The sequence below is a fragment of the Schistocerca gregaria genome, chromosome 4 (genome assembly GCF_023897955.1).
Source record: "Schistocerca gregaria isolate iqSchGreg1 chromosome 4, iqSchGreg1.2, whole genome shotgun sequence".
In the NCBI taxonomy this organism is placed as follows: Eukaryota; Metazoa; Arthropoda; class Insecta; order Orthoptera; family Acrididae; genus Schistocerca; species Schistocerca gregaria.
Window position 1 is genome coordinate 272,876,613 of NC_064923.1, and position 26,181 is coordinate 272,902,793.

The 26,181-nt window shown below is 40.9% G+C and overlaps 1 protein-coding gene across 1 annotated transcript in view; it reads right to left on the reverse strand.

Moving 5' to 3' along the window:
• The window catches only part of LOC126365996 (anaphase-promoting complex subunit 2), a 102,910-nt gene that overhangs the window by 13,940 nt on the left and 62,789 nt on the right, over nucleotides 1–26,181 (reverse strand). The window contains exons 8-10 of the mRNA XM_050008819.1: nucleotides 21,999–22,173; nucleotides 10,155–10,266; nucleotides 9,934–10,062 (exon numbers count right to left, since the gene is read on the reverse strand). Coding sequence (XP_049864776.1) covers nucleotides 9,934–10,062; nucleotides 10,155–10,266; nucleotides 21,999–22,173 — 416 coding nt within the window. The remainder of the gene's footprint in view (nucleotides 1–9,933; nucleotides 10,063–10,154; nucleotides 10,267–21,998; nucleotides 22,174–26,181) is intronic.

A 26,181-nucleotide genomic window follows, 5' to 3' on the forward strand; every position in this document is an offset into this window, starting at 1 on the left:
GCAATGCTGAGGGTGCTACCGAACTGTAAACCAGTCTTCCATAGTAAAGGTGGGATTGACCAAAGGCACTGTAGAGCTGCAGCAGCGTAGAGCGATCTGCACCTCAGTTGGTGTTGCTTAGGCAGTGGAGGGCACTGAGGTGCTGCCAGCACTTCCGCTTAAGCTGATGAAGGTGAGGAAGCCAAGTCAATTGGGCATCGAAAACCGAGAATCAATATGTCACCACTACAGTGAACAGATAGTCATTAAGGTAAAGTTCTGGTTCTGGATGAATGGTATGACGCTGACAAAGTGCATAACACATGACTATGGGGCCGAAAACTGGAAACCGTGGGCTACAGCCCATGACTGCGCCTTGTGGATGGCTCCCTGTAGGCGACACTCAGCAACACCAGTACAGGTGGAGCAGTAAAAAATGCAGACATCGTCTGTATACAGAGAAGGTGAGACGGACGGCCTTACAGCTGCTGCTAGACCATTAATGGCCACTAAAGACAGAGATACACTCAATACAGAGCCCTGCAGGACCCCATTCTCCTGGATGTGGGAGGAACTATGGGAGGCACCAACTTGGACACGGAAAGTACGGAGCGACAGGAAATTTTGAATAAAAATCGGGAGTGGGCCTATGAGACCCCACTTGTATAATGTGGCAAGGATTTGATGTCACCAGGTCATGTCATATGCTTTTCATAAATCAAAAAAGACGGCAACCAGGGGTTGGTATCTGGAAAAGGCTGTACGGATAGCAGACTTGAGGGACACAAAATTATCAATGGTAGAGTGACCCCAGCGGAAGCTGCCCTGACATGGAGCCAGTAGGCCACGGGACTCCAGGACCCAACCCAACCTCCGACACACCATATGTTCCAGCAGCTTACAAAGAATGTTGGTGAGGCTGAGGGGCCAATAGCTATCCACATCAAGTGGGTTTTTAGTGGGTTTGAGCACCGAAATGATGGTGCTCCCCCACACTTGCAATGGCAAGACGCCATCACACCAGATCTGGTTGAAGATGACGACCAGATGTTGCTTGTAGTCAGATGTTTAATCATCTGACTGTGGATTCGATCTGGCCCACGAGCTGTATCAGGGAAATATGCAAGGGCACTGAGGAGCTCCTACTCTGTTATAGGATACACTGTGGCGTGCAGTGAATGAGAGGACTATACCTTCCAGCCACCATTTGAGAGTGTGAAAGCTGGTGGGTAATTCTCTGATGCAGAGGCTAGAGCATAGTGCTCGGCAATCGTGTTTGTGTTGGTTGATAATACGCCATTTCTGTTAACACCAGGAACACCTGTTGGGGTCTGGTACACGAAAACACGTTTGATCTTTGCCCAGACTTGAGAAGGTGACGTATGGCACCCAATGGTCGAAATGTATCTCTCCCAACACTCCTGTTCCCGTCATTTGATAAGTTGGCGAACGCGGGCTTGGAGCCTTTTAAAGGCTATGAGCCACTACAGGGAGGGGTGCCACTTATGCTGATGTACAGCTCGCCGACACTCCTTAATTGCTTCAGCGACTTCCGGTGACCACCAAGGGACTGCCATTTACGAGGGGCACCGTAAAGAGTGAGGATTTGATTGTTGTAGTCACCTGCTCTACCAGCACATCTATGTTCCCATGTGGAGGAGATTCAATGGTGACAGCAGAGGTGAAAATTACCCAGTCTGCTTTGTTTGAAGCCCATCGCGGCAGGCGTCTGTGGGCTCACGCTGGGGCAGTGATAGGAAGATGGGGATGCAGTCACTACCACACAGAACGTATGTTAACACCAGGAACACCTGTTGGGGTCTGGTACTCGAAAACACGTTTGATCTTTGCCCAGACTTGGGAAGGTGCCGTATGGCACCAAATGGTTGAAATGTATCTCTCCCAACATTCCTGTTCCCGTCATTTGATAAGTTGGCGAACATGGGCGTGGAGCCATTTAAAGGCTATGAGCCACTACAGGGAGGAGTGCCACTTATGCTGATGTACAGCTCGCCGACGCTCCTTAATTGCTTCAGCGACTTCCGGCGACCACCAAGGGTCTGCCATTTACGAGGGGCACCGTAAAGAGTGAGGAATTGATTATTGTAGTCACCTGCTCTACCAGCACATCTATGTTCCCATGAGGAGGAGATTCAATGGTTACAGCAGATGTGAAAATTTCCCAGTCTGCTTTGTTTAAAACCCATCGGGGCAGGTGTCTGTGGGCTCATGCTGGGGTAGTGACAGGAAGATGGGGATGTGGTCACTACCACACAGATTGTCATGTGCTATCCAGTGGATATATGGGAGAAGTCCTGGGCTGCAAATTGATAAATCAATGGCCAAGTAACTATCATGAGCCACACTGAAATGTGTGGTGGCCCCAGTATTTAAGAGGCAGAGGTCGAACTGAAACAGTAAAGTTTCAACATCTCTGCCTCGGCCAGTAAGCACGGTGCCACCCCACAAGGGGTTATGGGAGTTAAAATCACCAAAAAGTAGGAAAGGTTTAGGGTGTTGATAAATCAGTGCAGTTAATACATTCAGGGATATTACACCATCTGGAGGAAGATATACATTGCAGACGTTGTCCTTATTCTGACAGCCACAGCTCCAAGAAGGATTTGAAGGGGCATAGGTTCACTACAGATTGAATTTAGGACATAAACGCAAACTCCACCTGACACTTGATTAAAGTTTCTACGGTTCCTGTAGTATCCCTTATAGTCACAGAGGGCAGGAGTCTGTATTGCTGGGACCAGGTTTCCTGGAGTGCGATGCAGAAAGCAGGTGTAAAGCTTAACAGTTGCCGTAGCTCAACAAGGCAATAGAAAAAACTGCTGCAATTCCACTGGAAGATGATGTCATCAAGAGACTGGGAAGGCATGGAACATTCAACGAAGCAGTTTACGCCTCAGGGACACCTGCTGCCACCGACTTTTGCCTGAGCAGTCTATATCCATTGTGTCTGAGGGTCTGGTGAGATCTAGATTCTCGGTGGATGCCAGAATCTCCACCTCATCCGCAGACGCAGAGCTTGTAGGTAGCATTTTATAGTAAAGTCAGCAATGCAGATAAGGGAAATATATATGTAAGCTTACAGTAGCATGTGTGCACCTGTGATCATCAAAACTACGCAGTGCCAGCACGAGGTCTTGGGGACCTTCGTTTTGGATTTCTCTCGCTGCTCCTTGGGTTTCCCTGTCTGGGAGGACTCCACTGATTCAGCCTCTGGGACTGAGGATGAGCATGAGCATGAAGTGACCCAAGGAACCCCTTCCTAGCGAGAGGAGCCAAAGAAGACTTACGCTTCTCCGGAGGGAAGTGCCTCCCCCCCCCCCCCCCCCCCCATCAAGGGGGCAGGTGTAGCCTTCTGGTTCTGAGAGGTGAAAGGAATGTGAGGAACTGAAGGGGTGACAACTGTTCTCGTAGCGGCGGTGCAAGAGGTCATAGCCACAGGATGTAGGTGCTCAAATTTCCTCTTAGCCTCAGTGTAGGTCAGACAGTCCATGATTTTCCTCTCTTTCTGTAAAATCCTGCAGTCTGGCAAGCAAGGTGAATGATGCTCTCCGCAGTTGACACAGATGGGAGGTGGGGCACATGGAGTATTGGGATGTGATGGACATCCAGAATCTCGACACGTGATGCAGGACGTACAGCAGGAAGACATATGGCCAAACTTCCAGCATTTAAAGTACCACATTGGGGGAGGGATATATGGCTTGGAGTGACAGTGGTAGACCATCACCTTGACCTTCTCGGGCAATGTGTCATCCTCGAAGATCAAGATCAAGGTACCAGTGGCAACCTGATTATCCCTCGGACCCCGATGGGCGCGCCAGACGAAATGAACACCTCACCACTTTAAATTGGCATGCAGCTCATCGTCAGACTGCAAAAGAATGTACCTGTGTAATATAATACCTTGGACCATATTTAAGCTCTTATGGGACATGATGGTAACAGAAACATCGCCCCAATTTGTCACAAGCGACTAATGCATGTGACTGGGCAGAGGAAGCTATTTTTATCAAGACTGACCCAGAGCAAATTTCGGACAAGCCCTCCACCTCCCCAAATGCTCCACAAAATACTGAGGCTTTTCTGGTCATGAAAGATTCCCCGTCATCTCTCATTCAATGAGAAACCGGGGCGAGTAAGCTGCACTGCCATCCTTAGCCTGGTGTTCCTCCCATGGTGTGGCCTGGAAGGGGAATGATTTGGGGTCATATTTCTTAGCACTTAAGTTGGACTTTGCCCACTTAGAGACTGCTGGTGGCGGACAACCAGTAAGACATTATGTACTACGTTTCATGGCATATCATCCGCCCTGATGCCACCCACTCTGGCCAGGGGCCCTCCCCATGGGTGCCATCCAGCCTCAGCAAGGGCCACCAGGCAAGATGGCCATTGCCGGGAGTCCTGATGTCCCAGGGTGACGGGCATCTACTCCTTGGCATACGTGGGGAGTTAATGGCGCAGGCAATATCAGAGTGATCCCTGTGTGGTCAGGGGGCTACAACCAACAGGGTACATGGTGGCCTCACCACGATGGACTGGCTACCATGCTGGAAATGAGGTGCTAAGAAGTCCATGGTCACTGTTGGTACAGAAAGCGACACTACACAGTGCATGATGGAAAACGCATCAATGAAGGTGTCCTTGCCCAGGAGATGGAGAAGGAGCAGGACTGCAATGTGACGACAAGAAAGTGGGCTAAAGATCTCAATGCACAATGGACACGATGCACCATGTAAGGCAACCTTCCCCAATTGGCTGGCTCGTCAGGAAAATTTAGAAAGATGGAGGTCAAACCAAATAGGGGACCATCACATAAAGGATGAAACGTGTGGGACTCCTTTTAGTCGCCTCTTACGACAGGCAGGAATAGCTGGGACCTATTCCTAACCCCAGGCCCACAGAGGGATATACAAGTGTGACCTTCTGTGCTTTGTTAATACTTTAAATCTAATAAGTAGTAATTATGAGTTTTTTCCGTGTGTTAAATATGTGTTTATGTACAGTTAAATAAAACAATATTTGTGTGGTGCGATACTACCCATACATAAAATAATAATAATAGCAGTAGTAGCGGTGGGAGTGGTGGTGGTGAATATAATAATAACAACAACAACAACAATAATAATAATAATAATAATAATAATGTAGGAAAAGACAGATTGCTACTTACTGCGAAGAGGACATATCAAGCAGCAGACAGACACAATTACAAGACACTTACATACAGCTTTTGCCCACACCATTCACACACACAAGCAAGCACACCACCTTCACACTCAACTGCTAACTCCAGCACCTCAGGCCGGAATGCAACTATCATGTGGGATGCAAGGAATATTCTGGAGCAGGAGGGGGAGGGGAAGAGGAACACATAGCAGTGTACAGCTGGTGGGAAGATGGACAAATGCTGTCTGGTGGAATGTGCAAGGACTAGACCGCCGACAGATCAGGAGGGCATGGGGCAGAGAGGTGGAGGAGGGGGGGGGGGGGGAGGAAGAAGGGGGGGGGGGGAAGAGGAAAGGAGCAGGGAAAGACAGGCAGATGCATTGGCAGAGGGCTGCAAATAAACAGGGTGGGAGATGAGATTGGGGAGGAGATGATAGGACAGAGGAGATGGAAACTGTTGGGTGGAGTGTGTGGTGCAGTACGTTGAAGCCGGATAATTATGGGAGCATAGAATGTGTTGTGTGGATAATCCCATCTGCTGTTCAGAAAAGCTGGTGACGGAGGAAAGGATTCAGATGGCTCAGGTAGTGAAGCAGCCATTGAAATAAAGTGCGTTATGTTCAGCCACATGTTATGCCACAGGGTAGTCTAATTTGCTCTTGGAGATGGCCGTTCATCCTGAGTGTCAGCTGGTTGGTAGTCACACCAATATAAAAAGCTGTGAAATGATTGCAGCAAGAGATGGTAAATGGAACGTTTGCTTTTACAGATGGCCTGGCCCCTGATGGGACCTATGACACAACTGGAGCAGGAAGTGCTGGGTGGGTGGATGGAGCAGGTTTTGCACCTGGGTCTTCGACAGGGATATGATCCTTGTGGCAAGTGGTGGGGTTGGGAGTGGCAAACAGATGGACTAGGATGTTGTAGAGGTTGGGTGGGCAACTGAACACCACTCTAGAAGGGGTGAGAAGTATCTCGGGTAGGATGTCCCTCATTTCAAGGTATGATGACAGGTAATCAAACTCCTGGCGAAGGATGTGGTTCAGTTATTCCAGTCCAGGGTGATACTGGGTAATGAAGGGGACACTCCTCTATGGCTGTTTCTTGGGGATGGTGGGAGGACTGGGAGTGTGAGGGGAAATGGCATGGGGAATCTGTTTGCAGACTACGTGTGGGGGATAGTGCCTGTCTGTGAAGGGCCTGGTGAGATCCATATCTACTTCTCTGTTGAAGGGACGGTACATAAACAAATCCGTGGCACAGCCATGGGCACCTGCATGGTGCCCCCCCTATGCTAGTCTTTTTATGAGCCATCTAGAGGAGATCTTCCTAGCCTCGAAAAACATCAAACCCCTCGTCTGGTTTAGGTTCATTGATGATATCGTCATGATCTGGACTCAGGGCTATGATACTCTGTCTTCATTCCTTCACAATCTCAACACCTTCTCTCCTATCCTCTTCATGTGGTTCTCCTCAACACAGCATGCCACCTTCTTAGATGTTGACCTCCTCTTCTCTGATGGCTCCATCCCCACCTATGTCCACATTAAACCCACCAACCACCAACAAAACCTGCATTTTGACAGCTGTCATCCCTTTCGCACCAAAAACTCCGTCTCATACAACCTGGCCTGGCCAAAATCTCCCTTGCCTAGTATGCCAGCTGTGAAGACAACAATGTCATTTACCAACTATGCTGCAATCACTGCACAGCTTTTTATATTAATATGGCTGCCAACCAGCTGTCCAACAGGATGAACGGCCACTGCCAAACTGTGCCCAAAAGAAAATTAGAACACCCTATGGCACAACTGGCAGCTGAACATAACACACTTGATTTCAAGGACTGCTTCACTACCTGAGCCACCTGGATACTTTACTCTGCCACCATTAGCTTTTATGAACCGTACAGATGGGAGTTATCCATACAACACATTCTATGCTTCTGTAATTATCCTGGCCTCAACCTACAGTAGCATACTGTCCCCACACCCACCACCCAATAGTTTCCACCCCTCTGTCCTACCATCTCCTCCCCATTCTCAACTCCCACCCTTTTTATTTGCAGGCCTCTGCCAATGCATCTGCCCGTCTTTTCCTGGTCCTCTCCTATATTTCCCCACCTCCCTGCACTTCAAACTCCTGACACTGCATCTGTTGGCAATCTAGTCCCTGCACACCCCACCAGTCAGTGTTCATCTCCCCCACCAGTACATTACTTATCCCTTCCCCTTCCTCGGTCCCTCCATATTTTACTTGCATCTGTCATGACAGTTGCATTCCGGCCCGAGATGCTGGAATTGGCAGTCTTATGTATGGGAGGTGTGCGTACTTGTGTGTATGAATGATCTCTCTCTCTCTCTCTCTCTCTCTCTCTCTCTCTCTCTCTCTCTCTCTGACTGATGAAGGCTTTGGCTGAAAGCTTTATGTAAGTGTCTTCTAATTGTGACTGTCTGCAACTTGATGTGTCTTCTTTACGGTAAGTAGGAATCTGTCCTACTGGGAAATTCCTTTGTTTGATTTAATAATAATAATAATAATAACAATAACGATTTTACAATGAAGTGTGGATACACAAACCAGAATTTTAACCTAGTTGCTCCAATGTGGCTCAAATGGTACAATTGACATATATAGATGGAGCAAGTGCATAACACAGTTCAGAATGGAATGCAGTACGGGGAGAGCAAAATATATAAACAAACGGGTGAATCAGCCCTGAAGATACGATCCTGGAGATAAACCAGAAAAATGCACATGGGAAGCAAACACAAGAAAAGCATAAATTAAAATGTAAGATAACTGTATAGATATGATAAAAACTTTTGATGAAGAGTATAAATAACAACTATACATGGAATGAAAAAAAAAGATATCCACTCATTATCCAGTAGAGGTGTTGAGCAGGAGTAAGACTAGAGCACTACATTAGCGAGGCAAAGCTGAATGGGTGGCAATCATTCCCTGTCACTTGTTATTCACATGGTTCGGTCTCACTCACTTTCAAGTGGTTGAGTACTCATCAAGTGTAAGCTAACAGTCATGTGGCTCCTTCCATGTGGCTAAGGAAACATGATGGTTAGCTACATCACAACGCAGCCAGAGTATGTGGAAGGGCATGGAGCCGCTATGCACATCCACATGATTATGCAAACTGTGCATGTGGCTGTATGATTAGGCATGGTAGTGTCAGTCATCAACTGTGTGATGCTTACTCATCATCTCTTCTCACATACACCACAGTGCTTGCATGCTCAAAATCAGACTTCAGGGCCAGGACATTGTACTTGTACATACATGTAAGCTATTATTCACATACATATTTGTAAGCTGAGCTACTCCTACCTGTACACAATTGTTTATGTGCTTATTGACTATACTGTTAATGATAGACTATAATGTTAATGAGTATCTTTGCTCATGCCCCTGTTTTTACTTTATGAAAGTTCTGCAAATGAAAAGACATTGATGAGGTGATTCAGATTACAAAATACTCACGCCTCCCACCTTAGAATATTGCTCCAATGCATGGTACACATGCCAAGTATTAATGGACCTAGGATACTGAACATATACAAAGACAAGGCAGCATAAATGGCCACAGGTTTGTTTGACTTGCAGGAAAGCATCAGAATATTGCTGAAAACCTGAACTGAAGATAAATGGCAGTTAACCCATGAAAGCTACAAAGTGTAAAGGACCAATAAGAAATGGCAAATCTAGGAATCTTGGAACATACTTATGCCCCTGATGTACAGACTACATAGGAATATGTGGAAGGAGCAGAAAGAAAACCCAATTGGTGAGGCCAGTGTAGCTGGTTTTGTGGAACTTAGGAAACAGGTAAAACATGTTGAAATGAAAGCTTATTGGAGTGAAAATAGGGAAGATGAAGTCGACTTGTTTTGGGATGGTCTTAATGTTTTGAGGACCTGATGGAGGTCATGCTGGATTTGTAGCATAGGCCTTTAGCTATAACGTTTATAAGCAGTGGTGTCAGAAATTTTGTGGAAACCCTTAGCCACAGTGTCACTAGATTTACCATCACAGTGATGAAGCCCACATCCCAAAAACTAAGTAGTACAGTTAAGGCTGACTAAATCAGTAATCACGTAACAAGAAGATGATGTATGCATGATTCAGGATAGTTGTCATTAACAAAGGTTTTGACTATGCCAGAATGATGAATGGAACTTTTAAATAATTCCTTTAATCCTTTACAATCAATGAGACATAGGAAGTGAAAGAGGAAGTAGGAAAATGAGAGATGATTTATGCAGTTTTCAACAACTAACTTTATGTATCGCTGAAAATTTTCACAGCATGGACACTAAGTGTCAGCAATTATAAAAAAGTGTAAAACAAATGTCCCCATAAGAAATCCGCAAACTACAATTTAATTATAATATCAGTAATTCAATTTATACTGTTGAGCTATGGCATGTTGTCTACACTGGGAAAAAGATACTGCCTAGCATTTGTGTTAGAACTTCATCACCAAGGGATGAATGTATGCACATAGTACAACAACTTAAATTTGTATTCTAATAAGCTGAAGAGAGTACACTCTTTACCATCAATACATAGTCTTAAGCAAGTTTTCTCCTTCAGTCAGCATTAGCTGGAATTTCATGAGATGAGGGCAAGTTTTATTTAAAGTTTACCAAAAATAGACAGCAGAGCATAGAAATAATTCATGCAAAGAAAAGAGTCACTATACAAATAGACAATTAGAAGAAAGGTGATCAAGAACATTGCTATTCTAACCTTCAGTGTTTCAAATGCTTTTGTATAAACATCAAGGTGTTCCTTTATAAAGGGTGGCAGCTCTAATGTGTCACCCTTAAATGGTGGCCAAAACTGTGCTGAGAGAACCATAGCACACACTGGAAACTTCTGTAAACAGAATTTTAAATGGTAATTGAACAGCAGTTTTACAGAACTGATATTGTTAAATGCCCACTCAACATCATATGAAAGAAACTAACCTGTTGTTCAAGACTGAAGTTAGGATCAGAATGCAAGTGTGCATTTATTCGCTTTGAGTCATACACATCTTTCAGCATTACTTCACAGTAATGTAACTGAGCTTCACCAAACCTGTTGATACATGAGAACAGGCATCATAATTAAGATTAATTAAATGAATCACTTTGAGAAAAAAATGAAGGAAACAAAAACAACACTATTGCTACATACTTTCACTACAGAGACTTTTACTGGGTGCATTTGTAGGAAGATTGTTACTTTGTAAGTCACTGTACAGTGCATGAAAGAGGGTATGATGTAACAATGTTAGCCACACCCTGTTCTTTTCTGTTTGCCTTTAAAATGAGAGAAAATTTACTGTCTGTGTGCCTCAATAAAAGTTCTAACCTCTTTTATCACATTTGAATGGTCCCTTCATTATATATCCAATGAAAGCAATAGAATGGTTAGCAATATAACACAAATGCCAGTTCTCTTTCCATCAAGTCAGAAAACTGTAGTAATGATACTTTTATGAGGACAACAACAACAATAACATCATCAGCAAAGAATATTAGAGTCACAGACTACCAGATAAATTGTTCATCTGCATTGATAACATTACTGGTCTTACCACATTTCCTTGAGACACATCTGATGCTACTTTCATTTTCATTAAAAATTTACCATGTAGGCATAACATAATGGATTCAGCCAGTAAATGACATGTTGGTGCCAAATGGCTTTCAGAAATCTACACAGTAAGTGAAAAGCTTTTCTGCTGAAATGCTAATATCGTAATCAATGGAATAACTTTATTATGTGATGTCTTTGAAGTCCCGTTTTTGGCAGGTATAATGTATTGTTCTGTTTGACTGTAAAGTCCTAAGTTTGAACTTGTGATGACTGGTTGTACTGTGAGAAGAATTGTATATAAAATGTGGAGAGTTCAAGTCACAGCCTGCAATATTTCTTTTAGAAGACAAACATAAAAATTCTTAAAACCTGAGAACAATTTTGGAAGTAGGAATATCGTACACCTTAGACTAGAACCTTGCCAGCGATGACATCAAGATGCAATGAATGACGAATGAAAGTTACAAAAAGTATAGTAATTTTTAATAACATCAATTAATAGACATTCAACTCATTTCTTATTTGTTGCCAAGATTGACAAAATACACTTTAACCAAATCACTGAAGATACTTGTGAGGGTTGCTGCCAAAGATGGTAGTCATGTGTGTGTGTGGAGTGCGATTGCTTGTTTGAATGAATGTGTGTGTGTGTGTGTGTGTGTGTGTGTGTGTGTGTGTGTGTGTGTGTGTGCGTGTGTTGTGTTGTGTTTGTGTGTGTGTCCTTTTTTGACAATTTGACTGAAGGCTAATGTGTGTCTTTCCATTGTGCCTGTCTGCAACACGTGTCATCTTGTGATGAAGCAAGCTGGGATCTCTTTACTTCCTCTTTTGTATTGCCATCTGCTCCTTAAATTCATTTTATTTTCATGTTTGCCTAATTACCTTTAACATGAATGAGTATAATCTGCAGTTCCATAAAAGAGAAATGTTGGCCTCAGTCTTAAGAAATATAGCACCTGATCTAATTTTGTGCTTAGTTTTGTGTATGTAATCAATTTCCTGATTTATTTTGACTGTTCCTAGTTAATATCTTTTATTAAAGGGCGAAATCAGTAATGGTTCCATGACTTAGATTCTATTGTTGACTTATAAACAAATATAAATTGTGCACTAATAGTAAATTATAAATTTGGAAGAAGAACTGCTAAGATTCTTTAAGTATTTCTTTGGCAAAGCCAGCCCTTAATTATTTTCAAAATAATTACCAGGTTTGTCAAAAGTATTGTTTGTATAACTGTATTGTTAATTTCATCATTTAAACAATAATTCAGTAGAAAAAACTGTTAAAAAAGAAGGAATTTTCCATACACTCAGTTAACCCCCCCCCCCCCCTCCCCCATGAACCATGGACCTTACAATTGGTGGGGAGGCTTGCGTGTTGCGTGCCTCAAAGATACAGAGAGCCGTACCATAGATGCAACCACAATGGAGGGGTATCTGTTGAGGGACCAGACAAACATGTGGTTCCTGAAGAGGGACAGTGGCCTTTTCAGTATTTGCATAGGCAACAGTCTGGATTATTGACTGATCTGGCCTTGTAACACTAACCAAACTGGCCTTGCTGTGCTGGTACTGCGAACGACTGAAAGCAAGGGGAAACTACAGCCGAGGGCATGCAGCTTTACTGTATGATTAAATGATGATGGCATCCTCTTGGGTAAAATATTCCGGAGGTAAAATAGTCCCCCATTCGGATCTCCGGGCGGGGACTACTAAAGAGGATGTTGTTATCAGGAGAAAGAAAAATGGCGTTCTACGAATTGGAGTGTGGAATGTCAGATCCCTTAATCAGGCAGGTAGGTTAGAAAATTTAAAAAGGGTAATGGAAAGGTTAAAGTTAGACATAGTCGGAATTAGTGAAGTTTGGTGGCAAGAGGAACAAGACTTTTGGTAAGGTGAATACAGGGTTATAAATACAAAATCAAATAAGGGTAATGTAGGAGAAGATTTAATAATGAATAAAAAAATAGGAGTATGGGTAACCTACTACAAACAGCATAGTGAACACATTATTGTGGCCAAGATAGACACAAAGCCCACGCCTACTACAGTAGTACAAGTTTATATGCCAACTAGCTCTGCAGATGATGAAGACATTGATGAGATGTATGATGAGATAAAAGAAATTATTCAGGTAGTGAAGGGAGATGAAAATTTAATAGTCATGGGTGACTGGAATTTGAGAGAAGGAAAAGGGAGAGAAGGAAACATAGTAGGTGAATATGGATTGGGGCTAAGAAATGAAAGAGGAAGCTGCCTGGTAGAACTTTGTGCAGAGCATAACTTAATCATAGCTAACACTTGGTTCAATAATCATGAAAGAAGGTTGTATACATGGAAGAACCCTGGAGATACTAAAAGGTATCAGATAGATTATGTAATGGAAAGACAGAGATTTAGAAACCAAGTTTTAAATTGTAAGACATTTCCAGGTGCAGATGTGGACTCTGACCACAATCTATTGGCTATGAACAGTAGATTAAAACTGAAGAAACTGCAAAATGGTGGGAATTTAAGAAGATGGGACCTGGATAAACTGACTTAACCAGAGCTTGTACAGAATTTCTGGGAGACCATAAGGGAACAATTCACAGGAATGGGGGAAAGAAATACAGTAGAAGAAGAATGGGTAGCTTTGAGGGATGAAATAGTGAAGGCAGCAGAGGATCAAATTGGTAAAAAGACGAGGGCTAGTAGAAACCCTTGGGTAACAGAAGAAATATTGAATTTAACTGATGAAAGGAGAAAATATAAAAATGCAGTAATGAAGCAGGCAAAAAGGAATACAAACGTCTCAAAAATGAGATCGACAGGAAGTGCAAAATGGCTACCCAGGGATGGCTAGAGGACAAAGGTAAGGATGAAGAGGCTTATCTCACTAGGGGTAACTGCCTACAGGAAAATTAAAGAGACCTTTGGAGATAAGAGAACCACTTGTATGAATATCAAGAGCTCAGATGGAAACCCAGTTCTAAGCAAAGGAGGGAAAGCAGAAAGGTGGAAGGAGTATTTAGAGAGTCTATACAAGAGCGATGTACTTGAGGACAATATTATGGAAATGGAAGAGGATGTAGATGAAGATGAAATGGGAGATATAATACTGTGTGAAGAGTTTGACAGAGCACTGAAAGACCTGAGTCGAAACAAGGCCCCCGGAGCAGACAACATTCTTCAAGAAGAATATAATAATTCCAATCCCAAAGAAAGCGGGTGTTGACAGCTGTGGAAATTACCAAACTATCAGTTTAATAAGTCACAGCTGCAAAATACTGACATGAATTCTTTACAGATGTATGGAAAAACTGGTAGAAGCCGACCTCGGGGAAGATCAGTTTGGATTCCGTAGAAATGTTGGAACATGTGAGGCAATACTGATCCTACGACTTATCTTAAAAGAAAGATTAAGGAAAGGCAAACCTACATTTCTAGCATTTGTAGACTTAGAGAAAGCTTTTTACAATGTTGACTGGAATACTCTCTTTCAAATTCTAAAGGTGGCAGGGGTAAAATACAGGAAGCGAACGGCTATTTACAATTTGTACAGAAAGCAGAAGGCAGTTATAAGAGTCGAGGGGTATGAAAGGGAAGCATTGGTTGGGAAGGGAGTGAGGCGGGGTTGTAGCCTATCCCCGATGTTATTCAATCTGTATATTGAGCAAGCAACAAATGAAACAAAAGAAAAGTTCGGAGTAGGTATTAAAATCCACGGAGAAGAAATAAAAACTTTGAAGTTCGCTGATGACATCGTAGTTCTGTCAGAGACAGCAAGGGACTTGGAAGAGCAGTTAAACAGAATGGGCAGTGTCTTGAAAGGAGGGTATAAGATGAACATCAACAAAAGCAAAAAGAGGATAATGGAATGTAGTCGAATTAAGTCAGGTGATGCTGAGAGAATTAGATTAGGAAATGAGGCACTTAAAGTAGTAAAGGAGTTTTGCTATTTGAGGAGCAAAATAACTGATGATGGTCAAAGTAGAGAGGATTTAAAATGTAGACTGGCAATGGCAAGGAAAGCGTTTCTGAAGAAGAAAAATTTAACATCGAGTATAGATTCAAATGTCAGGATGTTGTTTCTGAAAGTATTTGTATGGAGTGTAGCCATGTATGGAAGTGAACTTGGGCGATCAATAGTTTGGACATGAAGAGAATAGAAGCTTTCGAAATGTGGTGATACAGAAGAATGCTGAAGATTAGATGGGTAGATCACATAACTAATGAGGAGGTATTGAATAGAATTGCGGAGAAGAGGAGCTTGTGGCACAAGTTGACTAGAAGAAGGGATCGGTTGGTAGGACATGTTCTGAGAGATCGAGGGATCACCAATTTAGTATTGGAGGGCAGTGTGGAGGGTAAAAATCGTAGAGGGAGACCAAGAGATGAATACACTAAGCAGATTCAGAAGGATGTAGGCTGCAGTAGGTACTGGGAGATGAAGAAGCTTGCACAGGATAGAGTAGCATGGAGAGCTGCATCAAACCTGTCTCAGGACTGAAGATCACAACAACAACACTCAGTTAACTGAATGAGTTATGTTTTAATTGTAATTTCTGTAACTTAGACATCTAACAATGTATAGTTTCAGTGCCTATTATTGTGAGGATATATAAAGGCTCAATTTTTGGTCCTGAGACAGTCTCTCCACAACCGATTTTCAGACAGGAAGTCTGTATCAATTAGAATAACAATAATGCATTAACTTAACGAGTGGAATTAGTGTAGCAAAAATAGGCCATGTGTCAAAACAATGAAAGTGTCTGTTCAATTTATTTGAGAAATAGTGTCATATATATGTTGTTATTCTGCAAGAATTGTGAAATGTGTGGTTACGTATTTACTGCTAATAGATGTTCAAAAGCAAACTATTGCAGTAAGTTGGTGTTTGCACGCAAACTTTTAATGAGGCTTATCAAAAGTTAACCAACAGTGAACTGGTCATATAACTATGTAATATTGGGAGTTGTAAACAGTGAAAGTAAAGAACTGTGACACACAACTGTGCAGTTGTCGGCATTTACAGTAGTCAGTGTTGAACCTCCATCCCCCATTTTTCAGCCAGTATAACAATGCACTCATCAACACCGAGGACTATCAACGAAGAAATAAAGCAGGCAAACGTCACAATCTTTATAAGCAGCAATCTCTCTTTTCCTTATATTGTTGATACTAAAGCCTCGAGTTTCAATTGTCTAAAACTTACTAAACTGTAGTATTTGACTTGGTAAAATAAGAAGATGGTTGGAAATAAACTCTACTATTTGTAAGGTATTGTGTGTGATTAACAAAGGTGGTGATACTTTCCTGACCCAAAGGTGATCCTTTGAGATAAATTTCTTTGTACCCAGGAACATCAATTTTGGTTTGTTTAATATTTGCTCTGGTGTTCTACAACAGATGGATATTAGAGGTAATGGTCTGTAACTCTGTATATTAATTTCTTTCTCCCTTTTATAAATGGGAATGCTCTTGCCCAGTAACAACGGACAATTCACAGTACGAGAGACTCCTGATAATATACACCAGGAAAGGAGTTAATTCTGAAACATATTTAATGTAAAATAAAACAGGAATTCTGAAAGAACCTGGCGCCTTGTTTAGTTTGAGGAGTTTGGGTGAAATGATGATTACAAGGACAGTCACCCTGAAAGTGCAAATGACAATTTATGCTTTCGAAAAAGTTTTATTTTTCAACATAATCTCCACTAACCTCAAAACATTTCATACAGTGGAGTTATGCCATTACTCCCCCACCATAGAGCTCCTCTGGAAGTTCTGCAGAGTACCCATCTACAGTCACAATGGCTTCTCAATTGCACAGAAAGTGCTGACCAGTGATTTTTGAGAATAGATGGAAGTCTGAGGGAGACAAATGTGAGGATAAGGGTGGATATTCCAGCACTTTAATAGTGCAAATCCCTCAATTTCTACATCGCTAAGACACTTTTGTGGGTAGGTGCATTGTCTTGATGGAAGATGACTTTTTTCTTCTTTAAGTCGGGTATGTTTTCACAAATGCTTGCATCCCGTTTCATTAGTAGCTGAGAGAAGTATTCTCAATTTATGGTTTCAACCCTTTTCAAGATTGTCAATCAACGAAATTCCTTTCACATCCCAAAACACCAATACCATGATCTTTCCCACAGATGGCACTGTCCTCATCATCTTTGCAGCTGAAGAACTGAATTCTATCCACTGGATACACTGCTGTTTGGGTTGGGGTGTATAGTGGTGAATTCATGTTCTATCCACTGTCACATAGTGATGCAAGGTGTCACTCCTGTTTTCCTTAAAGTGCACCAACCACTTTTTGGAAAGTGTATGCAAATGTGTTTTATGATCCACAGTGAGCACACGTGACACCCATCTTGCACATGGCTTTTTCATGTTCCATTCCTGGTGTATGATGTGACCAACACATTCCTTATCCCAAGCGCATTGACAATTTTATGCTCCTTTATATGCCGATCCTCAAAATTATATACACTTGTTGTCAATGATTTCTGGTATGCTTGCACTTTTTACATGTTATTCACATGGACCATCTTGGACACTTTCACGGCCACATTTAAATTTGACCACCCACTTCTTCATGGTGTAAATTGAAGGCGAAGAGCCTCCCTACACATTTCCAACCCGCAAATGAATTTTGGCCAGTGTTAAATGTTCTTTTACAAAGAATTCAGTCACTGCACAATACTTCAGACAGTATTTGTCTTTCAGTGTCACTCATGATTTTTCTTAGTAGACAATTGATGGTGTGGTAGTATCCTCACAACAAATGTATTTTTAATTTCAGTCTTTATTATTTTGGCTTCTAGCTGTTATATTCAGTTTCAAAATACATGATGTAATGCTCTTTTCATTCATTGGTTTTACACACAGTCAGAACTATGAATCTTTGAAAGCTGTTTTGCCAAGATAAGTCTGTGAAAAATGTTATAGGCTATTTGTGTATTTCTTCTAAAGGCTGCATGAGTGGGTTTTTAGGTATTCCTATCAGTTTCTCAATTTTCTATCTTTCAGACAATGGTGATCTCTCTTTCCCCAGCATTCTCTCAACAGACTCATTAAAGTAAGGTGGGAAACTGTTGTTTTTCAGCGCTATACTCTGTATGTACTTATTATACAAAACATGACTATAATCTGTCTGAGTTCTGGCCACAATTCTTCTAGTACATTTTTCAGATTTAAACTAAATGTTTTCATTTGAAAGGAGTCATTTCCACTTGAGGTTGTCACTTCATTCAAAATACATTGCTATCAATGATTTTTTTTTAATTTGAACATCACTACCAAGCAAGCCTAAGAAACTTGTAGTCTAAATAAAAATGTAAGCATTATGTTAAAGAAAATAGAGAAACACCAAAAGCACCATACAATATGTACCCTGTAAGGGACATACATACATTATCTCAGAAGTAGAACATAATATCCTGTCACAAAATGAGTACTGAAGCTATACACCACGCATATTGAAAAGTTTGAATGCCTCTTATATATAGAACCATGAATTTCATATATAGCATACACAATCAAAGACTTAAAAAAAAAGCTTGCACACATAAATAGCCATCAATATACTAGCAAAGATGTTATTTAATGTCAGTTAATATACTAACAGGTGTTCATACACGGATTGAAGTACAAGCTGTGATAAACAGTAACAAATGGTTATTGACCACACAGATCATGTAATGCAGTTAAAGCAAAGATTTCAATTGTAAAGTACAAACGGGCAGAAATCCATTTGAGAAACTAATTTGCACTGTGGTATCACCAAAAAACAGACAGTTGCCTCAAACAGTGTATCACAAGGAACATTCGCTCGAGAAAACTGTAAAATTGTGCGAGAAGAAATTTCTGTGCGATATTTTTAGCACTGCTGAAAGACACACATAAAAGTACACAAAAATTATCCTAATTTTCAGAATTATTAGTTCCATCAGTGGGGAGGAAAGAGGAATAATTTGGGGAAGGTTAACAAGGAATAGTAAGTCACTCAGAAAACAGGATGAGATGGGGCCACCTGTCATCAGGACAGAGGTACACAAAGACAAAGGGTGAGGTGTTTGACAGAATAGGTCAAAAATAGTACAACTGGTAAGCACTGTGTAACCTCCAATCCACAAATGATGAGGACAGAGCAAGAAGAAATGATGGGTTATTGGAAGAGCAACGAAATTAAAAGCATAATTAGGAACTAGCACGAAAAGTGTATAAGGTAACAAATATATGACAAAGAAACAGGAAAAAGGGAGGGGAGAACGAAGATTATGTTAAAAGCAACACAGAAAATAATTAAATAATGCACAATAAATAATTAAAATATATAAATAATGAGACTGATGATGATAATATCATAATGAAAAAAGAGAGAGGATAGGAGGGTTGAAATGTGTACTAACAGAGGTTAAGTCCAAGGAGGGCATCTGAAAGCAAGGATTAGTACAAGGGCAAGTTCCCATCTTATTAAATTATTTTCTTTATTGCTTTTAACTTCATCTTCTCACATCTTCCCTCTCTCCACACATATCACTTGTCCAACTAACTGTGTGTGTGTGTGTGTGTGTGTGTGTGTGTGTGTGTGTGTGTGTGTGTGTGTGTCAGGTTTCATGCTGGAAACACTGTGGACAGCCATATTTAATTATTCTCTCATTCTGACAGTGTTAACTGTATGGAAGTTTGAAATAAACAAACATATTATGCAAAGTTTTTCATTTATTGTCAACATGAGAAAGAATCAACCTGAAAAACTGAAGAGAAGCCATGTATCTTGAGTGGTTGCTTACTAAAAACTGAAAGTTCTCAATGTTTCTCATCCAGGACACACACAAGACAAGTACTTGTTAATTACTTTTTTCCGTTCTTTAAAATGAACTGTACAATCTATGGGAAATAAAGTAAAGTGCTATTATGGCAACTGTTGAAGTAAAACAGGAGCCTGAGAGTAGTGGGGAATATAAACAGTAAGATATACATTAGATCAAACAGCACCACTATTCGTATAACACCAGGCACCCTTATTGATACTTTAAATTAGATTATGCCCTCCTTCCTTCAATTAAAGACTGATAATGAAGGCTAGTCAAATACATTAAATAGGATAAATGGTTGTATAATTAAGGAAATTGAAATCTTAAAGAAGAGCTTAAAAATGACAATGCTATTATGAAGACAGCTTTGAGGGTATAATTGACAAGAAAGTTGACACACTAACAACCAAAGAGGAAAAGTTAAAGTACAATCAAACAATGGGAAATCCAGACTGGAATGTAACAACATGGCAGTGTTGTTCCAGTTGCCTGAGACTGCAGTCATATGTGTGTGTGTGTGTGTGTGTGATCTACTGTTGATGAACGCCTTACTGGCCGAAAGCTTCATTTGTGACAGTCTTTTTGTTGTGCCTATCTGCGACTGAGCATCTCCTCATGTAGTGTACATTTTAGTGATGCAAGTGAGTCACAATAAACCAGGGCTTCTAACATTTGACTCATATTTAGTTTGTCACATTATGTCAGTGACAGCACACAGACTCAAGTTGGATGGCATTATACAGCTGAAGCCACAAAAGAGAGAACTGAAATCTGCATAAATAAACAGTTTATTCAAAAACAGAATCTGAAACAAATCAATAACTGAGGTCAATGTTACAATATATCAAAACAGTAATGTTATGCAGGGCAACATACTTTTCTTCCCATTGCGAGGATTTTTAAAACAGTTGAAAAATATATATTCAACTACATGCTTAATTACCTGGGTTTGGATTCAGCCAAATTTTAATTTTGTGGGCCTGGTTTCAATTATATATTTAACTATGTGTGCCTGTCATCTGTCTCCACTCAGTCCTGATCTGATGGGTAGTAACTCAAGTATTTGTGAAAACATGACTGCATAAATACCCGCGATTATAGTTCACATGTCACACATTTGCAGGAAAGAATCTGGAGAATTGTTTAAAGATACACTGAAGAGCCAAAGAAACTGGTACACATGCTTAATATTGTGTAGGGTCCCCGCGAGCACACAGAAGTGCCACAATATTATGTAGCACGGACTCAACTAATGTCTGAAGTAGTGCTGGAGGTAACTGACACCATGAATCCTGCAGGGCTGTTCATAAATTCATAAGACAACGAAAGGGTCGAGATCTCTTCTGAACAGCATGTTGCAAGGCATCCCAGATATGCTCAATAAAGTTCATGTCTGGGGAGTTTGGTGGCCAGCAGAGGTGTTTAAACTCAGAAGAGTGTCCCTGGAGCCACTCTGTAGCAACTCTGGATGTGTATGGTGTCGCAAGTCCGTCAGAATGCATGATGGACATGAACGGATGCAGGTGACCAGAAAAGATGCTTAGGCAGGGGTCATCTGTCAGACTCATATCTACATGTATCAGGGGTCCCATAGCACTCCAACTGCACATGCCTTACAGCATTACAGGGCCTCCACTAGCTTGAGCAGTCTCCTGCTGACATGCAGGGACCATAGATTCATAGGGCTGTCTCCATACCCGTACCTGTCCATCCACTTGATGCAATTTGAAACAAGACTCGTCTGACCAGGCAACATGTTTCCAGTCATCAACAGTCCAATGTCGGTGTTTACAGGCTGAGGTGAGATATAAAGCTTTGTGTCATGCAGTCATCAAGGATACATGAGTGGACCTTTGGCTCTGAAGGCCCATTTCAATCATGTTTCATTGAATAGTTTACATGCTGACACTTGTTGATGGCCCAGCATTAAAATCTGTAGCAATTTGCAGAAGGGTTGTATTTCTGTCATGTTGAAAGATTGATTCTCTTCAGTTCCGTTCTTGCAGGATCTTTTTCCCTCTGCAGCAATGTCAGAGATTTGATGTTTTACTGGATTCCTGATATACATGATACACTTGTGAGTTTTTTGTATGAGAAAATGCCCACTTCATTGCTACCTCGGAGGTGCTGTGTCCAATCGCTCGTGCACTGACTATAACACCACATTCAAACTCACTTAAATCTTGATAATCTGCCATTGTATCAGCAGTAACTGATCTAGTAACTGCGTCAGACACTTGTCTTCTTATATAAGTGTTTCCAACTGCAGCGCCACATTCTGTCTGTTTACATATCTCTGTTTTTGAATGTGCATGTCTATACCAGTTTCTTTGGCTCTTTGGTGTAATTACTGTACAGTAAAATATATTAAACAGGATACATATTAACTAACAATAAAAAGACCATAAAGTTACATACCTCAGTTTCAAGAGTTCAAGGTATCTAATTTCCTTTTCTGTGTTGTAATTAAATTGTGACAGCAAGCGATCAGCAAGCAAAGTGCGATATTCATTAACAAAAAGATCCTTGCTACCATACACATTGACCAACATAGATATTATGTCAGAAGTACGGCGACTTTTTGAAGGTTTTGCTGTAAATAAGAGAGAGTGTATAACTGCAGACAACAAATTCATTTAATGCAACGAATGAAAGAAGCATTTTACTCACAATACACAAATTATACAGTGAATGCTGTAGCTGTAAAAATATGGAGAACTGTCAAATATATTACAAAGCTGAAAACTACTTTGTGCATGCTGTGGAATTTATTTTCCCAGTAGTACAAACTGACAGAAATAGGTTCACAGTACTATTGCTGACAGATTTTTTTGTGTTTGTTTTTGTTTTTGCTATTGTAGTGGTTACTTGTGCAGGAGCAAAGAAAATGCAGAAATGCCACCACTTCACATTCAAATGTTGCTTTACAAAGGAAAATCTAGGAATACTCTCCCAATTTAATCCTTGCACAACTCCAAAAATGAGTGATATAGAGACTAGTGACAGCTGTATTGAGAAACAGGTGAAATCACAAAAACTGAACAAAGCTCTAGTGCCTGACTGAATCCCTATCAAACTCTCTACTACATTTGTAGCTGAGTTAGCCCCACTTTTAACCATCAGATACTGTATATCCCATGGTAAAAAATTTGTGCTCATTAGTTGGAAGAAAGCGCAGACCAAACCTTGAACTTGTTCTGTTCTCAAATATAATAAGGTATTTCAGAGAAAATGACCTTCTCCTTGCCAAACAGCACTGATTCTAAAAACATCAGTCACGCGAAACTCAACATTCTGAAAGCCTCGAAACAAGGAAATATGATCCACACAGAATTTCTTGAGTTCCAAAAACCATTTGACTTAATACAGCAACACTTATTAAAAAACAGTTATCACATGGGGTATCAAAAGAAATTTGTAACTGGAATGAGGACTTGTTGGTATGGAGAATGCCGCATTTTCTCCAGTATGGGGAGTCACAGATAGATATAATGGTGCTGCAGACATTCCTCAGAGAAGTGTGTTGGAGCCCTTGTTGCTCATGTTGTATATTAAAAAACTGGTGCACAAATGCTGTTATCTATAATGAAGTTTTATCAGAAAAAGCAGCGGAAGTATTCAGTCTGGTCTTCGTAAGATCTCATGCAACTTGCTTTAAATATTCATAAATGTAAAACAGTACACTTCACAAAATGCAAAATGTAGTATTCTGTGACTACAGCATCAACAAGTAATGGACTTACGAGGATGAAAGATGGAATTTTGATTTCACAATGTGCGTATGAGTTAGAAATCATAGTGACTTATATCTGATACTAAAATGAAAAGTTTTGTAAAACGCGACTTGAACTGACATCATTCATTAATTTCTCAGTCATTAATAGTATACATAGTGATAATGAATTTAACTGTGGCCGTATTGGTTAGGCCACATGGTCAATATTAAAAAACAAATTTGACCAACGGGTGTGAGTTCTATTACTAACTAAACAGTCTGGCTGCAAAAAGATAATTGAGATAATAATTTACTAGTAGAGAGGTTACAATTGCAACAATCCCGAAAAAGCCTACTTTCAAAATTTCACGAACCAGTATTAAGTGAGCAATCTAGGAATATACTACAGTTGTCTACATATCATTCCAATAGAGAGCAAGGTGAAGTATTAGTTCTTGTTGACAGTCCTTCTCTTGTAACTACTAATCGATTCCAGATTTTACACGATATAGTTTGGTGGAGACATAGGGTATCTTGGACACCGCCTCCATCATACCTCCACAAAAGCTATGCAACAGCCATTACCTTCAGAGCAGGAACCCAAGTTCAAAAATAAAGTCCTTTTACGCACAACATTGTCAAGATACTAATGGACAGAAAAGCATTAGTCAGTCGTATGTATATCAGACATCACATAGCGTGTTTTGTGTGACTCTGGCCAGGATCTGATGAAATGAAATGTCTAAAAGGATTCAACCATTTTGTTTAATATAACAGGTGTAATTACACATTGCACCTTGCCAACGGCCTCTTTCATATCTACTTAGCACTGTGTCACACAGTCAATCCAAATATGACAGAAGCCAACAAAAAAACAGATCACTTTCCATCATGTCACAATCATTCCCTGTCACCATACACAGGTTCCACCCAGTCACCAAACTGTGAAAATCACAAACACTAAATGGGGGATCATCACTGGAAGTGAGGTCACTACAGATTAAATTCCTGCATGGATGGCAATTGCCAAGAAATCACGACACCCTCGTAATCAACAACCAACCAGTCCAGGCACTGTTTGATTGTAGAGTGGCTTTTTGTGTGAAAATATATACTTATCATTGCAACCTGAAGAGGACTAGTTTTTGACATTCAAATGTCACTGTGTTGAGAGTTACAAATATAAATATTTTCAGTTGACAGGAACCTGAGTTGTGAGAATAACTATCAATGATAGAAACACAACCCTTCAAATTGTTTGTTTCATCATAATGCAGCCACAATGTTATCCTTGGATGGGACTTCTTGCAGGCATTAGATGCAGTAAAAACTGCAGAAGACTGGAGTTCCAAACTGACAAAGCTACTCCAACAAGTTCACATAACAACAATTGCTCTGGATAACTGTCTGCCACTGAACACCCATTCATCTCACAGTCATCAACAAGACAAGTTCTAATCAACAGTCTAGACAGTCTGGATAACTGTCTGCCACTGAACACCCATTCATCTCACAGTCATCAACAAGACAAGTTCTAATGAACAGTCTAGACGCTCAGTTTAACTGTGCACCCCTAGTCAAAGTGTTCTGCCTTACAAAAGAAATCTGTTTGCCAGCGATAATTATAACCATCACAAGTGGAAAGGAGAGCAATGGGACGCCAACTGTCATGAACAGCCACAACTCACCCTGAAGAGTGCACTTATGACAACCAAACCACTACAGCAAGGTCAGCTCAGTGCCATCGCTGGAGAATCGTGCTACACTTCCATTATCAACTATCCACTACTATCCAGCTGCCAACAGGTCTCAGCTCGATTGAGGAACAGTATCAGCTTTCAGGTGCATTCAAGTCTACAGTGGAGACAAGATAGATCAGATGACTCAATGTGAAACACTATGTAGACACTGGGTGTCTTCAGATGAACAACTAACATCTGAGAAGAAAGAAGAGAAAATGCTGTGACATAATATCACTCAGCCATTAGTGTGTCAATGATCCTCCCCTGTGGACCTAGTGAAGAAGAAAGATGGCATATGGTGTTTCTTCATCAATTAAGTGGCTGAAAAAAAAATCACCAAAAAGGAGATAGGTCCACTGCCACAAACTGATGGTCCCTGGTCCTGCTGGAGGGAGCAAAGTATTTCTCCAATATGGTTATCCAGAATTGCTACTATAGATTGAGGTTGATGAAGCCGACTGGGAAAGGACTCCTATCATAACACGTGATAGCCTCTGAATTTCAAATTCATGCTGTTTGGACTGTGCCCAGTCTGAGCATTTTTGAATACCAGAAGAGCAACTTCTTTGCCATCTTAAATAGACAGCATGTCTTTGACATCTGGATTTTGACACATGGCACCTGTCTGCTCTGTTGGATGACCTATCCAGAAAGTGAATTGATTATCCAAGACCGTTTGTTGGTTTGGATGTTTGCAGTACCCAATGAGTCAACCAAATCAGTGGGAGCAAATTTGTGGAAATTGGTTTGTGCTAACTGATTCCCACAGTAAGCCAGTGGAAAAATTCTGATTCACACAAAGTTACACATAGCTTAGCAAGCTTAATACAACTGAGGTGTGGCAAGCATCCCAAACATAGCAAGCAACCAACAGTTTTGCATCAACAGCCGTTAATACCATTGACAACCCCTATGGTAATTACTGAAACATGTTCTTACTTTAAGGTAAGAGGTAAAGAGGAACAATGAGATTCTCCCAGTTCACAAAACCCTAGTTCATCTAGCCACTGCAGACATCTCAAAGAGGAATTCAACATTTGGCACTACCCTACTAAGGACAATATTTTGAGAATGTTATTCATGTGGCATGCATTATTTCTCACAGAAAACTACCAAGAATCCCTCTTTAAACAATGTTAAGTCC